The sequence below is a fragment of the Agelaius tricolor genome, unplaced genomic scaffold (genome assembly GCF_023055355.1).
Source record: "Agelaius tricolor isolate 1412-34295 unplaced genomic scaffold, bAgeTri1.0.p SCAF_4, whole genome shotgun sequence".
In the NCBI taxonomy this organism is placed as follows: Eukaryota; Metazoa; Chordata; class Aves; order Passeriformes; family Icteridae; genus Agelaius; species Agelaius tricolor.
The window spans coordinates 46,334,600-46,352,021 of record NW_027269264.1 but is presented as its reverse complement, the minus strand read 5'-3'; the positions used below and the strand labels follow the sequence as shown (position 1 = coordinate 46,352,021).

Here is a 17,422-nt window from a genome sequence, read left to right as displayed (position 1 = left end):
TTTAATGAATGCTGTGATTTTTTTATTTATATTTAAAGAATGAGTACAAAATGAAAAGTCAGTGAGAAAAGAAAGCAAGAACAGATATTCCTAGGAGACAATAGAATAGCCTGTTAGTTTTGTTTCTTATTTGAGGATTTAATGCAACTTTAATTAATTTACTCGTAGCTGTCTTTTGCAATGTTTTTGTTTGGCCAGATTTATTGTAGACTTCATGCTACGTGTGTTGTCCTGCTGATTTTAATGAAATTACCAATGGACATAAACTTGAAACTACCTGTTAGAGTACCTGGATTTACAGATGAATTTCGTCTGTGGAAATTGTCTTAAAACTTGTATATATAATTTTTTCTGCGTTCTGGGGCTGGGTGTAAGCTCCTCATGCACTGTATAGGCATACAAAGTATGGGGACACAGTGCTCTGTGCACAGCTCTGCAGCATCCAGCCTGGACCTGGCTGTCATCCAGGCAGCTGCTGCTACACACAGAGAAAATGGTCTGCCCATGCTGCTGTACTTCCACCCATCTGAAGCCAAGTGCATAGCCCACAAAATTAATCATTAACTGAGAAACATGGCCAACCACACCATGAAATGTTTTTCAGCATTTTCAAAAGCAATATTGATAATTTAGGTAGCTTTGGTACATGAGAAATTTGAATGTATAAGGATGGCAACCTAACACAAATAGGTAACAGTGAGCACAATGTGAAGGAAGCAGAGACAACTTTAACTATCACTTTACTTTGTTTATGTTTCACTATGTCGCTTCAAAAACCCCAATATTTGAAGTTAAATTGTTTATTGAATGACTTGCAGAGTATATTTTGATGGTGGATTCTCATGGTAATACTCCTCTAATTCCAAAGAAAGATGTTTAAAAAGAGAAAGAAAAAATCCATCTTGCAATAAAAGTTAGGATAGTAACAAAAAAATGGACGTAAGTTTTAGAAATTTACTGTAGTGATGTAGTGAATGTAATTAAAAAGTGTATTATCATCCAGGAGATCGATTTTTTTTTTTGGATGAATGTATGTGTATAACAATTTTGAGGTGATTTCCTCTCTAAATAATATAGTATGCATTGGGAAGGAGAGAGAGGCACTTACGGCAAAAATGTTTCTTCTGTTGCTGGAAAAAGATTAACAGTTTAGTCTGACAACCTGCAAATCTGTATAGTAGGTTCTTCGATAAATAAAAATAGGGCATCAAATAAACAAACCTCAAAGAAATACTTTTGAATTTATTTGTTTTCCTTGTGTCAATTGGAAAAATTTTGCCTGCAAATTTCTTTCATTCTAACTGCACATGGGTTTAATTTTGGTTTCAAAATTATAAGAATGGTGTGATATTGTCTACCTATTTATCACTGTGGAAAAGAAACCTGATTTGTGGTTCAGCTAGCTATTTGTCTGTATTCAATAAAAATGTTTCAATTTTGTTTTGAAAAAAATCAAGCAACAATTTGCGTTGCATCATCAAACTACCAGCAGGAGGTAAGAAAAAATCTGAAGCAAAAGCTGAATTGTCAATGATTTGGCCTGTATTTAGGCACATGACCGAACAAGTTTTGCCACAGGTTGTCTGTTCTTACTGGAAAAGGGAATAATACTGTCTTGGGTACGCTAATTAGTATGAATGATAGTAAACAGAAATGTTAATGAGGGACTAAGAATCCATAATTTACTTACAACTGTTAGAAAACCTGATAAATTCAGAGGATGAACTGAAATAAGACTAAACTTTGTGGAACAGAGCAAGGATATCATTCTACAAAGGTAATTGAAAAGGTGATTCAAAGGTAATTCATTTTTATGACTGAAAATATTTTATTGAAGGAAATGTGTATGCAATTTATTGTTATTATTTGTAATGTGGACTTCAAAAAAGGGCTGTCAAATACATTTAGGTCTGTCTAACTGTGATCTAACTGATTGCTAGTGGTTATCCTCTGAGTGGTTCCTGAGACAGGATTGTAGTATTGGTCCCTCTTTTTTGTCTTCAGGTTCACATTTGCTCTTCTTACTCTCCACTAATAGGTAGCATAGATCAGTCAGTGTTAAAGGAGTTGCCTCCTGAGCTCCTGGCAGAGATTGAATCCACCATGCCACTTTGTGAACGTGTGAAAATGAACAAGCGCAAACGTAGCACAGTTAATGAGAAACCAAAATATGCTGAAATCAGTTCTGATGAAGATAATGACAGTGAAGAAGCTTTTGAATGTAAGTAGTACATAATTCTGTTCCTTAAGGTGAAAAAAGCTAATATTTTGTTTTTACAAAAAGATACACGTCTTTTTTAAGTTGGCTACCTTAAAACATACAGTCCCAAATTTGCTGTCCTGGTAACTGCCTGGCCAAGAACCCTTGTTTCTCTTTCAAAAGAAAAATTACTTGGTTGCAATTTTTCTTCCAAGATAAAAAGCAGTGGGTTGTTAAATTTATTTTCCTGATTACTTTACTGGAAACTGCTCCCTAGATTTTTTTTTTTTTGTTTTCATTTCTACCATAAAACATTTCTAACTATTCAGATAAGGGAAAATATCCTCTAAAGAAGCACAGAATTTACATACAAGTGTGCACAGAGACAAATTTCACTAAATAAATTCTTGAATTATTCTTAGTTTTATTGATAAGAAAAGTGGAAGATCCCCTCTTGAATTTTTGTAACATAATAAATTGAGAATCTTACTGCACAGATGTTTCTTAAAATATTTCTCTTGTCATATTCCTTGAAAAATGGAAGTTATTCTTGATGAATTCTCAAAATACCATTTGCTGCTTCTACTATTCTTGAATTAACTGTTTTCAAAGGAAGAGAGGAAGCTTCTCTTAGAGTTTTGCTGTGCAATTGAACAAAGTTCCTAAGGAAAAAAGAAAATTGTTGTTTGCCTGTAAGTTAAGAAGGCATTTCCTAGTTGTTGATAGAAGTATGGTTGGTTAGTTTCTGTGGTTGTACAGTTAGCCAGCACTTTGTTAGAACAAAGTGAATCAGCTAGTCTGAACTATGTAGCCATGCAGGGCTACAGGAGAAACCTGTTAGCCTGAGAAGCAATCTTGCCTATAATGATGTTTTTCCCAAGTTTTGCACCTTTGTTTATAGAAACATCTTGATGAACTTTCACAAAATATAATGTTTTGGGGTTTAGTATTTCTTAAGGTCCAAAAGAGAAAGATTTGTTTGCTCTGCTTCTTAGTATATTTCAAGTTTTCATCCAACATAAACACCGTGGGTTTGCACATGAAAATTATAACACTGTTACCTTTGATCTTTATCAAAAAAGCTGAAAAGAATGTCCTTCTGTTTGTCTGTTTTCCCTTTTAATTATAAATGAATAACGCTTCTCTGTCCATGAATGCGATGTCTTCAGGTCAATTGTAATCAGTCTAAATATTGGCAAAGGATTAATGATGACTTGCTTCATTCAGGAATTCTGTATTCTTTGTTTACCATATCATATCACCCTTATATGATGTTAATAATTTGGAACAGTGAATTAAAAAAAAAATACTGAGCAAAGTTATTTAAGTTGGTTGGGAATGGAGAGAATTGTAAACACTTTCAAATACCTTAATCTATATATTAGCCATAGTGGCTGTTGAAGTTCTCAAATACAAAGTAGAACAAGTTAAGGAAAACTTTCACAATAATTATATGCCTTGAGGAATTCTAGTTTCAGTATATCCACTCAAGAGATCTGGCCATCATTCTAATCAATTCAGTGAATACATGTGATTTAAAAATAAATTACAGTATTTCTTCAAGAATACTGTAGAACTGAATTAAATTTAAAACAAGACGTGAAGGATCTATGGCAAGAAAGATCTATCAGAAGTGAAAGATCTATGGCAAGTACACTGAATAGTTTTGTATTGTTATAAATACATGTTCCTTAATTATTCTGTTTGTCTTAAACTGAACTTAAAAGAATATGAAATAGTGATTAGTATAGAAAAGGAGAAGTTTCTTTGAATATTTCATTAAGAATGGACATGCCATTAAACTAAATAAGGAGAAATTAAAGATTGATGAAGTCATTATCTTACAGTAATTACTAAATGTGATATTGCATACATGTTCGGCAGAATTTGGAAGGAAATTGGGTGTTTATATTCCACATAGTATTTATTTATGTATAAAATCAATCCTAACTCTTGAAATGTTATTAATGCTTACTTTTTTAATCAATTTTATTGACTTCAAAATAAATATTGTAGAGCAGTGATTGTGAATAGGTGCTCCAATATTCACATTATTTGTCTTGTAGAGCTAATAGCACTGTAACCCTTTCTGTTTTGTCATGCAGCGTTGATAAACTGGTCAATCTAAAATTCTGCCAGAAAGCAATATTGGAAGTTACTTTTCTTGTGGAGATGTAACTGGGGTCAGAATTCATCCTACAGAGCTTAGTGTTATAGATAATTTGTAAACTGGAGAAAGGGCCATCTGCCTCCACAAAACACTGTCTCACAGGGTAAAGGAATCAGTTAAGATGTGTAAATACTTTCTCTTAGTTTCTTCTCCAGTACATTTACTCCAGGTATCATAGAATGGTTTGAGTTAGGTTTAGGAAGCAACCTTAAAGATCACCTATTCGCAGCCTCCCTGACGTGGGTGGGAATGCCTCACTAGCCCAGGTTGCTCAAGGCCCTGTCCAGCCTGACCTTGAACATTTCCAGGCATGTTGCATCCATAGCTTCACTGGGCAACCTGCTCGCTGCCTCACCACCCTCACATAAAGATTTTCTTTCTGATCTCTAATCTAAACCTGCTCTCTTGCAGTTTCAACTCACTACCCCTTGTCCTAGGACTCCATGTCCTCGTGAAAGAGTTCACACAAGCTAACCTCTAGAGCCTGGTACTGGATACACCCTCTGGATAGTATCCATTCTCTCCAGTGCACCAGCTCTGTGTTGTCTGCAGCTTGCAAAGGGTGCCCTCAATCTCACTGTCAGTGTCTCCAAGATGTTACAGTGCTGGCCCCAACACCCACCCCTGAGGGACACCACTTGTCATTGGTCTCCATGTGACCATCAAGCCATTGATGGCAACTCTTTGAGTGTGACCATCTAGCCAATTTCCTACCCACTGAGTGGTTCCAGATGGCTCACCACTGCTTCAGTCACAGTGAACTCTCTCAACCATTTTAGCCAGTGCTAGTACCTCTGCCATCCTGAGCATGACTGTACTTTTCCACAAGGAAGTCTGATCCAGGTGCAGTAAATCTTGAAACCTGAACTGAGTTATTATATTAAAGACTTGGACCACCTCTATTGCATTTTTTGAATTTGAAACCTCTAGGGTTCATTGCAAAACAGAATTGCTCCCTCAGGGGTTTATGTTTATTAGTTCTGATCCTAGGCTGACTATTGACTATAGCCTGGTATGCTACGTTTCTTAATAAATGGCTTGTGGTAAGAACTTTTCAGTTCAGTTCCAGTTCTGTATAAATGCTTTGAGCCATTCTGCTCAGAAACAACCTTATATACAGTCATGCCAAGGAGACTTTGGTAGAGACACACAATATCAGGACTGTTATATGCAGGTCCAGAAGCAATAAACTGGGAATAAACACTGCCAGTCTGGAATGTGATATTTTGGAAGTATTTTGAGATTTGCAATACAGTCTGTGTAAGACATCTCTTTGGTAGCTCAATTAGCTGATCATGTTAAAAAATAGAAAGTTGGCTAATTTCGTGGAGAAAGCTACCTGCTCATCCATTTCCTTTTCTTTAAAACTGAGCACTCTGTCAACTTCAAAACATGCAAGACTTTCTTTGAAAGTAACAGAGAACTGTCATTCTGCACCCCCATTTTATTTTCACCAAATCTCTATGCAATATTTGCTCCAGCTTCTTCAACATTCACTTTTGCTGGGTTTTATGGTCCTTCATGAAAATTAATTAGAATAATTATCTGTGGTAGAGGCTTGCTGTTTGGCCCAGAATTGTGACTCTAGCTTTCTCCTTTACACAAATTTCCTGCAGTATATACCAAGGCAAAATTTTAGTTGTCTTGACAAAACAGAATATCTTTTAGAAAATAGATTATCGAGTCTCATTGGAACTCATTGGTGTGTTAGATGGATAAGGTAATCACTGAATTGGAATATGGATACCCAGTAACAGTCACAATTTTGATAACTGAGGAAATTATCTCCATATTCTCTTATAAAAGGATGAAACTTTTTTAATTTGTTCAGCTTTGCCTAATCTGCTTTTAAAAAGACAAATGTGCTGTAAATCCATATTTTTAAATGTTTTCTGGTATCTTTGCCAGTTTTAAGCACAGTTTTTCTGTAATTCAAAAGAAAACATTAAAATAAGTAATCCGTAACAGAATTGTATTTGATAACCTAAATGTCCATTTGATTTGGAGAATAGCTATAGAAGAGTGTTGGACTTGCAAATCATAGAATCATTTAGGACCTTTTTGACCATCAAATCAATCTACAACTAATGTAAAGTCCGCTACTAGACCATGTCCCTAAATCTTACATCTGCACATCTTTCAAATATTTTAAAATGCTTGATTTTGAGCTATTAAAAGTGTAAGTTTTGTATTTAAAATGAAAATGCATTTATTTCTAGCTTCTCGTAAGAGACACAAAAAGGATAGAGATGAAGCTTGGGAGTATGAAGAGCATGACAGGAGAAGTTCTGGTGACCATAGGAGAAGTGGTCATTACCACGAAGGAAGGAGGATTTCTGGTAGTGGCCGTTACCGTAATCGCAGTCCCGATGACTCTGATATGGATGATTATTCTCCTCCTCCTAGCCTCAGCGAGGGTAACTGATCACTATAAGGATTTAATTTTATTCCATAATACTAGTGCTTTTTTCATGAATATGTTTAATATTTTAAAGTGGACATTATTGCATGCAATATTGAATACAAGTGCAAGAAATGTAAATAATCCTTTCTTGAAGTTTTAAGAAAGTGTTTGTTTTACTTCTTATTCTCTTAATTAGTGGCTAGAAAAATGAAGAAGAAAGAAAAACAAAAGAAGAGGAAAGCTTATGAACCTAAACTAACACCTGAAGGTAATTTTATAAGATTTATTTTCTACAGTTTGTATTTTCTGCTTTATATTTAAGATAATTGTTTATGAATTTCCTTTTTTTTCCACCAGAAATGATGGATTCTTCAACCTTCAAAAGGTTTACTGCTTCAATAGAGAATATTTTGGAAAATCTGGAAGACATGGATTTTACAGCTTTTGGTAAATGCATCAGAAAATTTCAAAACTGGAAATTTTACCCCAATTAGAAACCCGAGAAAAAACTATTGGTATTTTTGAACTTCCTTCATGGTGACTTAATTTCATGTGAAAACTTGCTAGGGCCTACTGGATTTATATGGCTTCTACCTTGAGTGGTGGCCTTTACCTTACCTGCCTGAAGATCCTTCTGCCTCTTCTCTGCAGAATCCAGAAGGGGCATAAAACATAATGAGTATCCTTCCCAGTTCCCTTGGAGTGGAAAGGATACTTCTTTGGGATGTCATTAGGGTGTTACCTTCTGTCAAATATGTAAACAATATGGTTCTCTTCCTAGCAATGTCTGAGGCTCATAATTACAAATCTGCTACTTGCAGATATGATTCTTCAATTAAGACAGCAGAGTCCTTGTGCATTTATGGCTAAGACACTGAATCATTTACCTATTTCAGTGGAAAAACAGCCTCCTTAGCTAAGTGTCTAAGGAAGTAGTTCATGTTGCCAAAGGTGACTTTCTTTTGAAATGGATAATGGAATAGTCATTAATTTTTTTTCCTACCGTCTTTGTCACAGGATTAAAACAAGGGGAAAGGCATAGTAAACAAGTTTCTATAGTTTTTAAAGCCATAGTTTATGCTACCTTAGAAGTGAAGTCATTGGATCTTTCTGTGTCTGGTAATGTGATTTTTGTCTAAGGTTACAGTTAAGACTCAGATTATCTCAAGGTGCTTAATTTAATATGTGTTTTTCATTTATTGCTCTTGCCCAGATTTGAACTTCAGGGCTACAGTTAAAGATTTATTCTACTGAATTGAAAATTATGGCAGAAGTACTGCAATAAATGGGGTTTGATATTTTAAAAATTTTTAGTTTGTGACTTTCAGAAGTGCATGCCTCATGTTAGGCTCTTAAATGGGGTTTCAGAACCATTGGCATGGTAAGTCATACTTAACACGTATTCATTGTTTCAACGCAAGCAAAAGGTGTAATTATCAGTCTTTGTTAGATTCTAATTACTTGGAGCCATTAGATGCTGGCTATTTGGACAATCAGCTCTCTTTTTCCGTTAGCATATTCTTATTGGAATAAAAAATACTGATTTCCTAGAAGTCTTAGGAGAAATAAGACTGTTAATTTTTTACTTTTTCTTTTTTTTAAGGTGATGATGATGAGATTCCACAGGAATTGCTTCTGGGCAAACATCAGCTTAGTGAGTTGGGTAGTGAATCTGCGAAAATCAAGGCAATGGGCATTATGGACAAGGTACCTCTTCATACTCTAACTTTTTTGGAACATAAAATATTCATTAGCATAAAAAACTTACTTTTTCTGTAATGATATTCCACCCTCTTCAAAGGCACATGGACCAGAAGAACAGCTGAGCTTCTGCTCACTCAGCTGAAGTGCTTAGGTAGTTGCAACATCCTAACTGTTACTCTTTCTGAAGCTGAGACATTTTTGCTGAAAGGTCCTCCTCTGTGTCCTGCCCTTTCTCAGTCAGCTAGAGGAACTTTTGCTGGGGCAAAGTTGTTGATGTCTCACCTCTAGAAACAGTGTTCTTGATTTCCTTTTATCTTCCTGGAGCTCTTGGCTTTGGGCAGTTTTATATTAAACTCTTTTCCTGCTCTTAGGTTTGTGGAGTGTGTGTGAAACCATGTATTATTATAATTACTCTGGATTATTCCAAACTTCTGTAATCCAAACTTTTGATATTCCTCCTGGATTTTCCTTCAATCTCCCCACCTTCCTTTGTAGTTTGTGGGTGGCGTGACCATTTCTCTTTCCTGATCATTCTCACTGTTAACCTCTTTTCCATGTTTTTCACACATACATACACATACATACATATCTATATAAAATGAATTTTTTGTTGCTTCCAATGGTGAAATAGTATTCAGATGAGAGAAACTGGCTCTCTACAAGGTTAACATATTCCACAAATTATTTAATCAGACTTGTATGGAAGATTAGTAAGTTTACTTTTTTCAACATGCTACTTCTTTGAAGTTAACAATGATATTAAGAATATGTTTCCCTTTTGTTATCTTTCAAGTATCAGGAAATTAATTTCTGCTTGATTATGCAGTATGGATTTTCTCCTAACAAAGCTCTATATGGTCAGTTAGAATTTGTAGATCATACGTGGATTTGGTAAATTTCTATTTCTAGAAGCAAATAACTACACAACATTAGTGACACGCAATTTAAAAATTTGTTTCTGTGGATTTTGTTAGTTGAAAATGCAGTTTAATTGCAGTCCTGGAATATATTTTGCCTGTTTCCATTACAGTATCTGCATTTTCCTTATGCCAAATCCCTTACAGTTGAAACAATTTAGATTGTACAAGCTCTGTCCTTCATTCCTCAATGTTCTTTTCAGCAATTTGGAATAATTTCTATTCCTGAACTTGTTTGACCTGTTTCTTTATTTGTTTTAGCTCTCAACAGATAAAACAGTAAAAGTTCTGAATATTTTGGAGAAGAATATTCAAGATGGATCCAAGCTTTCTACTTTACTTAACCACGTGAGTTTGAAATTTCATAATTTCACTCCATTGTGCAGAATAGTTTTCTTCACTTGAGTCCTACTTAGTGATAGATTCAAATACTCTGTATGTGTGTGAAAGGGTTGATATAATGTCTGTGATAAAAATTTGCCAAATTTTAATACTTGAAGCAAAATTCAATTAATTGTGATTTTTCATAGTTGTCACTTTCATTTTCGTAGTTGTCATTACTATGTTTTACTATAGCAGTGACAACTAACAGACATATTGGGAGCAACTGTATTTTTTTTTGTTTCATTTTAGATACTATAGTCATCTTGAAATATTCATGGTAATTCTGGTGTAATTTGCATTATTGGACATTTCTTTGTTGTGTGTCCATAAAACATCCTTACAAAATGGAAGAGATACTGCAGTTTTCATATAGAGTCTTTCTTTCTCCTGAGCATTAAGGAGGAAGTTTAAGATTTAAGTGTTCTTACACTACAAAGTGACAATGTTAATATAAATAAAATTAACAGGAAGTTTAGTATTTTAGGATGGGTTTTTTCCCAGGTATACCTAAAACTGCCCAAAGATTTTGAGGTTTTATGAGGCTGATGTTCCATATTTCACATTTAATGTATTTATTTATACACTTTCTATTGAATGCAATATTGCAGCAGGATTAGAATTGAATTTTAAAGAAAAAAACCTCCTCATCTGTGGAAATAAGAGAGTCGTAGTTTATATCAGAAAGGAAGAATTTGAACTTGCACATGAAAACCAGACACATTATTGATACCTAAATACTTTCATCTAGATAGTTTGTAGGGGTTTCAAAGTTTCAGTATATGGTTCTGAATGTCTTGGGCAATACAAAAATACATAAAAAGGAAGTACTGGTTTACCTGGTTTACTTCATTGTGATGAAGTCTTTATGTTAATGATTTTAAAGTGATATTTTTCTTTTAGTTTTTTGAAGTAAAATTCAAAATTATTTAGAAGTTAATTAAATTGTCCAGTGCTTGCAATTCAGAGGCAAACTTGGATGAAAAAAAGAAACTTAAAAAAACTCAAAAAACAACTAGTTTTAGATTTTCTTAAAACTATTAAAAATTATTCAAATAATTGTGGCAAAAAAAGTCTCTCCTAAGATTTAAGGTTGCTACTTTTCCAGTGCAGTGAAAATATCTTACCTCCATGTCAGTGTATTTTTCACAGGCAGAGGATGCTTTAATATTAATTTCATTTCCATGATAATTAGGGGAAACACTTTTTTTTCCCTTAAGGTGTCATTTGTGTATGTAGCAAATTCCAAAAAGCCATTGTATCTGGGAAGTTTTCAGGGACCTCTTGATTTGCAGATTTTTGTTGATTCTCTATGTATATCATGAATATAATGCACTGTTCTATTGGTTCAAGTTCTCTTACCCCTAAGGCAAAAAGCTGTTACAGTTTCACCGACCTCTGATCTTCACAAGGAAAGCCAACAGTGTTGAAGTGTGGTATCATATAGGTAGTAAAGACCCTTTTTCTCTGGAGGCTCTGTCTGTACCAGAGAAGCTATGATAAATTCTACCTAGCTTTGCTGTAATAATGTTATTACAGTATTTAAGTTGTGCTGGATGGTCATATTTAACCTCATCTGTGTTTGTTTTGGTACCTCATATAAACACAGTAATACAGAGACTCAGTATCCTATGGTAATCTAAAAGAACATATTTGATAAGAGGTTGATAGTAGGTGTGTTGGTCCATGAAGCAGAAAAAGTTGTGTACTTACAGATTTCATGGACTTGCAACAGTCTTTGTGTATAAGAATTCCCTCTAGTGGCAGAAATCAAATGGATCAAAGCAGCAACTGATACCACTGAAGACAACACCAGATGAAGGAATTAGATTTTGCTTAATGTACATTGGTCTTAAATAGAGCATGCAGCAGTCTTCCCTCATAGTGCTTCCCAATGAGACACAGAAACCTTCTTTGTGTTCTAACAGAAGAATACAGAATACAGGACTTTGAAGACCAGTAGCTTAGAGAGAGATTACAAACTTGTTGCTAGTAAAACAAATATCACTTGATTTTTAAAATAAATTATTTTAGTATCATAAAGGAAATACAATATTTTATACACTAATGTTATGTAAGCATATTAATGTAATGTTATTTTCTTTAACTTGGTCAGAATAAAAATTTGATCTCTTGTTCATACTCTCCTGTTTTTCTTGCCTGTTGCAGAATAATGACACTGAAGATGAGGAGAGATTATGGCGAGATCTTATTATGGAAAGAGTGACAAAATCTGCTGATGCTTGTCTTACTGCTATCAATATTATGACATCACCAAATATGCCTAAAGCTGTATATATTGAGGACGTAATAGAAAGAGTTATTCAGTACACAAAATTTCATTTGCAGAACACTCTCTATCCTCAGTATGATCCTGTGTATAGAGTGGATCCTCATGGTGGTTAGTATGCTAAGAAATCTTTCCATATTAAAAGCTATAAAAAGTCAGTCATCTATTGTATGGTAATGAATGACTTTCTGAAATAAGAATTTTTGTATGCAGCTTTTATACTGATAGTCCTTTCTTATCACATACAGTATCCTGAATTAATGCGCTGTTAGTTTGAGGAGGATGAAACAGAGTAAAAAAACAATGAAATGTGTCCTCTGAAGAACTTAGTCATGTAGCACCTTGGTTTACTGTAATAATGTCAATGTAACCAAAGTATTTAGACTAAAGTATTTAGAAGTTTTAAGTTCAACTTTTATGTATAGTTACTATGTGTTGAAATAAGTGATTTCATAGTAATATGTAATACGACTAGCCATATATAGCCATATATATAATGATTTGTTTCAAGGAAAACTATTTTGCTTCTAGCCTTTTGTTTTCATAGACATACCTACAGATGCATGGCTCCAATTTCAAGATCCTTTTTTAAAATCACAGGTCCAGCATTTAGAGTAATTATGAAAAATATTTATCATGTGAAATTCCTGCTTTTAAGCTGATGGATGCTACTGAGTAGTTTTACCAAACTGCTTTTGCAAAGCTGTAGTCATGCAGTTGTTTTGGGGGCACTTTGTGAGGAAGATCATCTTTAATGAATATGTGTTTTATTTTCTAGGTGGTGTTTTAAGTTCAAAAGCAAAACGTGCCAAGTGTTCCACCCACAAGCAAAGAGTTATAGTGATGTTGTATAACAAAGTTTGTGACATTGTCAGCAGCTTGTCAGAGTTGCTGGAGATACAGCTTCTCACTGATACAACTATTCTTCAGGTAGGTTTTTTCAGAATTCCTGTCCAAAAATGTGAGCTTTGCTTTTCCTAAAGTAAATGTGAAGTATAATTGTCTCAGGGACATGAAGTTTGAAATCAGTACAAGCTCTTGAATTCTTAACATCAGAGCAGCTAGTTTGTTGTGTAGTATGTCATTTGCATCTTCTCTTCTGCATTTAAGAAAAGTTTAACCTGCTTGTATTGAAGTATTGAGTAGAATCATCTACACTGGAAAAGATCCTTAAGAACATCAGGTCTAAACTGCCAAGTGCACCACTAAAACCATGTCCTTGAACATTCTATCTACATGTCTTTCAAATGTCTACGGGGATGTTGGCTGTACTGCTTCCATGGGCACTTAAAATCCAATCTATACCATCCCTGGCACAACTCATGACCCCTTTCCTTTGTCTTGTCCCTTGTTAGCTGGGAGAAGAGACCAGCCTCACCTGGCTACACACTCCTTTCAGGGTGTTGTAGAGGACTATAAGGCCTCCCTTGGAGCCTCCTCTTCTCCACACTAAGCCTGATACCCTCTCAGCCACTCCTCATAAGACCTGTGCCTTAACTTAATAACTTTATTTGCAAATAATATGAAGTAATTATTGAATTCCTTACCTGCTGAATGAATAACCAACTTGTGAAACTGCCTAATTACCAGTTTGTTAGTCCCATATACTTAAAATAACTTCTATCCATTGATAGGTGTCATCGATGGGAATAACACCTTTCTTTGTAGAAAATGTCAGTGAGCTACAGTTATGTGCCATCAAATTAGTGACTGCAGTAAGTACTTTCTAATTTGTGGGTTCTTGTGCATGTCCTGCTGAGATTTCTTAGGGCATTTATGTAGATTGTATTTTCTGTCTGGTAGAGAATTGGACTGTAGAATTAATGCTATTCTTTCATGGTTTTACAGTTTGATATGATAATACGGAAATAGTGTTGTATCTACCTGAGCTGCTCGTATTTGCAGAGTACTGTATAGAAAGAAATTGCCTACTTCAAGCAAGAGGCTTCTTAATTTTGATTGTCAGTTAAAGTGTAAACACAAACTCCTTCCTCTTACCTGTCCCTTTTTTATTTTAAGAAATCTCTTTTTTTAAAAACGTGAATCCTAGCTATGTGGTTTTCATTATTTCCTGTGTTCAGATTTCAACTTATGCAATAAGTCATAGAACTAGTATGGTATTTCTGTATAATAGAACAAATTATTTTCCTCAGAACAGGTGACTATCTAAAAAAAATCTCAGCATAGGTAAAATATTATTTCAGGAAAAATGTAGTGGAACACAAATGTCCTTGTTCAAGTGGGAGATTTTAATCATTGTAAAAATTATATACTTCAGTATTCTGCCCAAACAAAAGGGGAGGCAAAACCAACAGTTCTGATTCTGAAAATTGAAAGAACATATCATGTCAGGCATTAACATTAAAGCCTGGCATATGAAGTAAAACTGTTTTCTCAAATGTACTCTGCAACAGAGTATGTGTTCACATAAATTGTGTTACAACAGAGTTTTTCTTTGTACCGAGAGAAATAAATACCAAGTCCAAATACTTAGTATTATACTGTTTGACTTTCCTGTATAGTGTGTTATATCATTGACAAAAATATTTTAAATAGAAGGTATTTTCAAGACCAATATTTACACATTTCTGTTATATAAAGATTTTTTTAAATTCTGTATTTGGAAAAGTTTTTATATATTTTTTAAAGAAATACTTGCATTGAGAAAGCAACTCATTAACAATAAGGTGTATTGTAATTTATTGGAGAGTCATGTGAAGTGTATGCTGTCATATAATTATTTACAATATATTTAAAAAGCTATATTTTATGTAACAATAAATCAGTGTCTAATAATCATGTAACTATTAAATAGGTGTTTTCCCGGTATGAAAAACACAGACAGCTAATATTAGAAGAAATTTTCACTTCCCTTGCACGGCTACCAACTAGCAAGAGGAGTTTGAGAAACTTCAGGTAACTTCTGATGTAAATAATAACTTGTAGACTATAGCATTTATAGTTTTGTAAATGTAAGATTTTTGCAGGTTGAGATTTCAAAACAAATTGTTCAACAAATATCTTGTAATAATTACTCAATTTTATGCTATCACTTTAGTGTCTACTTACAAACATAATTGAAACATTATTTTTCTCACTTAAAATGTGAATGGGTGTAATATTAGTGTGTGTTGAGGATTATTTTTTGTGGGTCAATTCTTTAATTCTGTTTGTATGGAGTTACATAATTTCTTCATTGCTAAATCTTTGTAGGAAAATTTTGACTGAATTGCTTTGAGGATACACTCAGAGCACTCTTTTCACGAAGGGAATCAGTTTCATATCCATATCATCTCATACATCAGGGTTTACCACCTTTTGATGTTGTTAAGTGTAGCAATAAGATGGCGTTGGTGTGTGTATGGGCAGTAAACTCATACTATTTCTGAGGTTACATCAGGGAGAAACATGGTCTTCTTACCAACTTAAGATAGTTGCCTGCTGAAGTTTGTAGTATGCAATGCTGCTGCAGATTATTGTAGGTGTAGCCCTTGTAAAAGTCAGTCTAGGTCATGGTCATTATCTTCTCTTTTCTGAAAGTCCTATACATTTCACATACATTAAATACTACAGAAAAATTATTACAGCAACAGTTTGGTGTGTTTTGTTGTGTTGTGTTGGAGCGAATATGATGTTATACATAATGAGCTTATTATTAAGTATTTTAGCAGGTAGATGTTGGTTTTATTAAATATTCCTGTAGCTGTTTCAGCCAGTGAACTGTGTGCTGTTTCAGTTCACCTCTTCTGTGCAAGAACAATACTTATTGGTTTTGTTAGGTCAAATGTTATACTGCGTAAAAAGAAGCAAATTAATAGATTAATGTCTTAAATGTGGATTTCTAGCTGTGAAATATCTATCTTTCAAATAATTTTTGAAAGATTCTACTTAGGAGCAAAAATTTTTCTTGCATTTTGTCCTTTTTGTCCTTTTAGTGTTAAAACTGTCTTTTGTTATTAACAGGTTAAACAGCAGTGACACTGATGGAGAGCCTATGTACATTCAGATGGTAACAGCACTAGTTCTGCAACTTATTCAGTGTGTGGTGCACTTACCATCAGCAGACAAGGATTCTAATTCAGAGGAGGAATCAAACAAGAAAGTAAGATATTTTTAAAAGCCTCTTTTTATGCAGAAATTACTTATGTGTGTTCATAGGTATACTACATTACTACAGTGTTGTAGTAATCAAGCATTGTAATTTTCTGATGCATAAGAAATGCTGATCTGGAAATCATAGATCTATGCTGAGATAATAGACAAATGTGTCTTGTTATTTTTAGGTGGATCAAGATGTGCTTATTACCAACTCATATGAAACAGCCATGAGGACAGCACAAAATTTCCTTTCTATTTTTCTTAAAAAGTAAGTACTGTTGCATTCTTTATTATATTGGTAAACCCAGCTCCAAATGAATTCTTTGAAACCTGACCACTGAACAGTGATAAATGCCTATTCATAAAGTTATTTATAATAATATACTTTATAAATGCCTAAGAGAGCCTCTTGCCTAGACAAAAATGTTTATGGAAGAGAAATTCTGCAGTGGTCTTCATACATTTAAGAAGCTGTCTCACAGTTCATGTAGGATTCCTTTATTATGGCTTTCTAACATACCTGAAGCCTGGAAGAGAAGGCCGAGCAAATATTTAAGAGGTGAAGTCATGCTGATTTGGTCATCAGATATAAAAAGCCAAAAATTATTTTCACTGAGCTAAAGTTAAGAGTGTCAATAGCTCGAAGAGGAATAAAAAATGTACCTGAATTAACTGTAAGATTTCAAAGAACAAGTCTTTAGGTTGGTATTGAACTAATTACACTTTTTCACCTAAAGCTGAAAAGCTATTTAATAAGCCATCTAGCAATTGCACGCTTCTGATGTTAAACTTAGGGATGATATATAGAAGTCAAAAAGTATCAGATATGTTAACTTTTGGTGCCTTTTTATTGTTGGTTTGGTTTGTTGGTTGTTTGACTGGTGTTCTTTTAGCATTCTGATTGTAACCTTTGTGAAGCATAATACTGAGATGTGCTTCACTATCAGATAAATGAAACCAAGCTTCAAGTCTATAGACACACCAACTTTTAAATATCCTACTCTAGCTTCATTTTTATAATTCTACTTACTTTGTCTATCCAAGTTAATACAGATTTAATACAGCTAAAAATAAAAATCTTAGCAACAAAATTCTGCTGTCATGGATTAGATACTTTATTTCCAGTGCAACTTGGAGGGATAACTGTTTAAGCTATTTCTCTACAAACGAATAAAACAAATTTTCTGCTAGTATTTCAGATTTGTTTTCTTGGAATTGCATAAAGCTGGTTTTTCTGATTAAACATAGAAATATTTCT

The 17,422-nt window shown here is 34.0% G+C and overlaps 1 protein-coding gene across 11 annotated transcripts in view; it reads left to right on the top strand.

The window, feature by feature from the left end:
• The window catches only part of NIPBL (NIPBL cohesin loading factor), a 147,165-nt gene that overhangs the window by 103,665 nt on the left and 26,078 nt on the right, over positions 1-17,422 (top strand). For 8 of the 11 annotated variants that reach the window (XM_071425535.1, XM_071425528.1, XM_071425531.1 and 5 more), the window contains 12 exons: positions 2,039-2,221; positions 6,590-6,787; positions 6,971-7,042; positions 7,132-7,221; positions 8,378-8,481; positions 9,657-9,743; positions 11,946-12,177; positions 12,845-12,996; positions 13,701-13,781; positions 14,882-14,982; positions 16,030-16,168; positions 16,350-16,432. In XM_071425535.1, coding sequence (XP_071281636.1) covers positions 2,039-2,221; positions 6,590-6,787; positions 6,971-7,042; positions 7,132-7,221; positions 8,378-8,481; positions 9,657-9,743; positions 11,946-12,177; positions 12,845-12,996; positions 13,701-13,781; positions 14,882-14,982; positions 16,030-16,168; positions 16,350-16,432 — 1,522 coding nt within the window. The remainder of the gene's footprint in view (positions 1-2,038; positions 2,222-6,589; positions 6,788-6,970; positions 7,043-7,131; positions 7,222-8,377; positions 8,482-9,656; positions 9,744-11,945; positions 12,178-12,844; positions 12,997-13,700; positions 13,782-14,881; positions 14,983-16,029; positions 16,169-16,349; positions 16,433-17,422) is intronic. The other 3 variants (XM_071425532.1, XM_071425525.1, XM_071425533.1) reach the window with 3 other exon arrangements.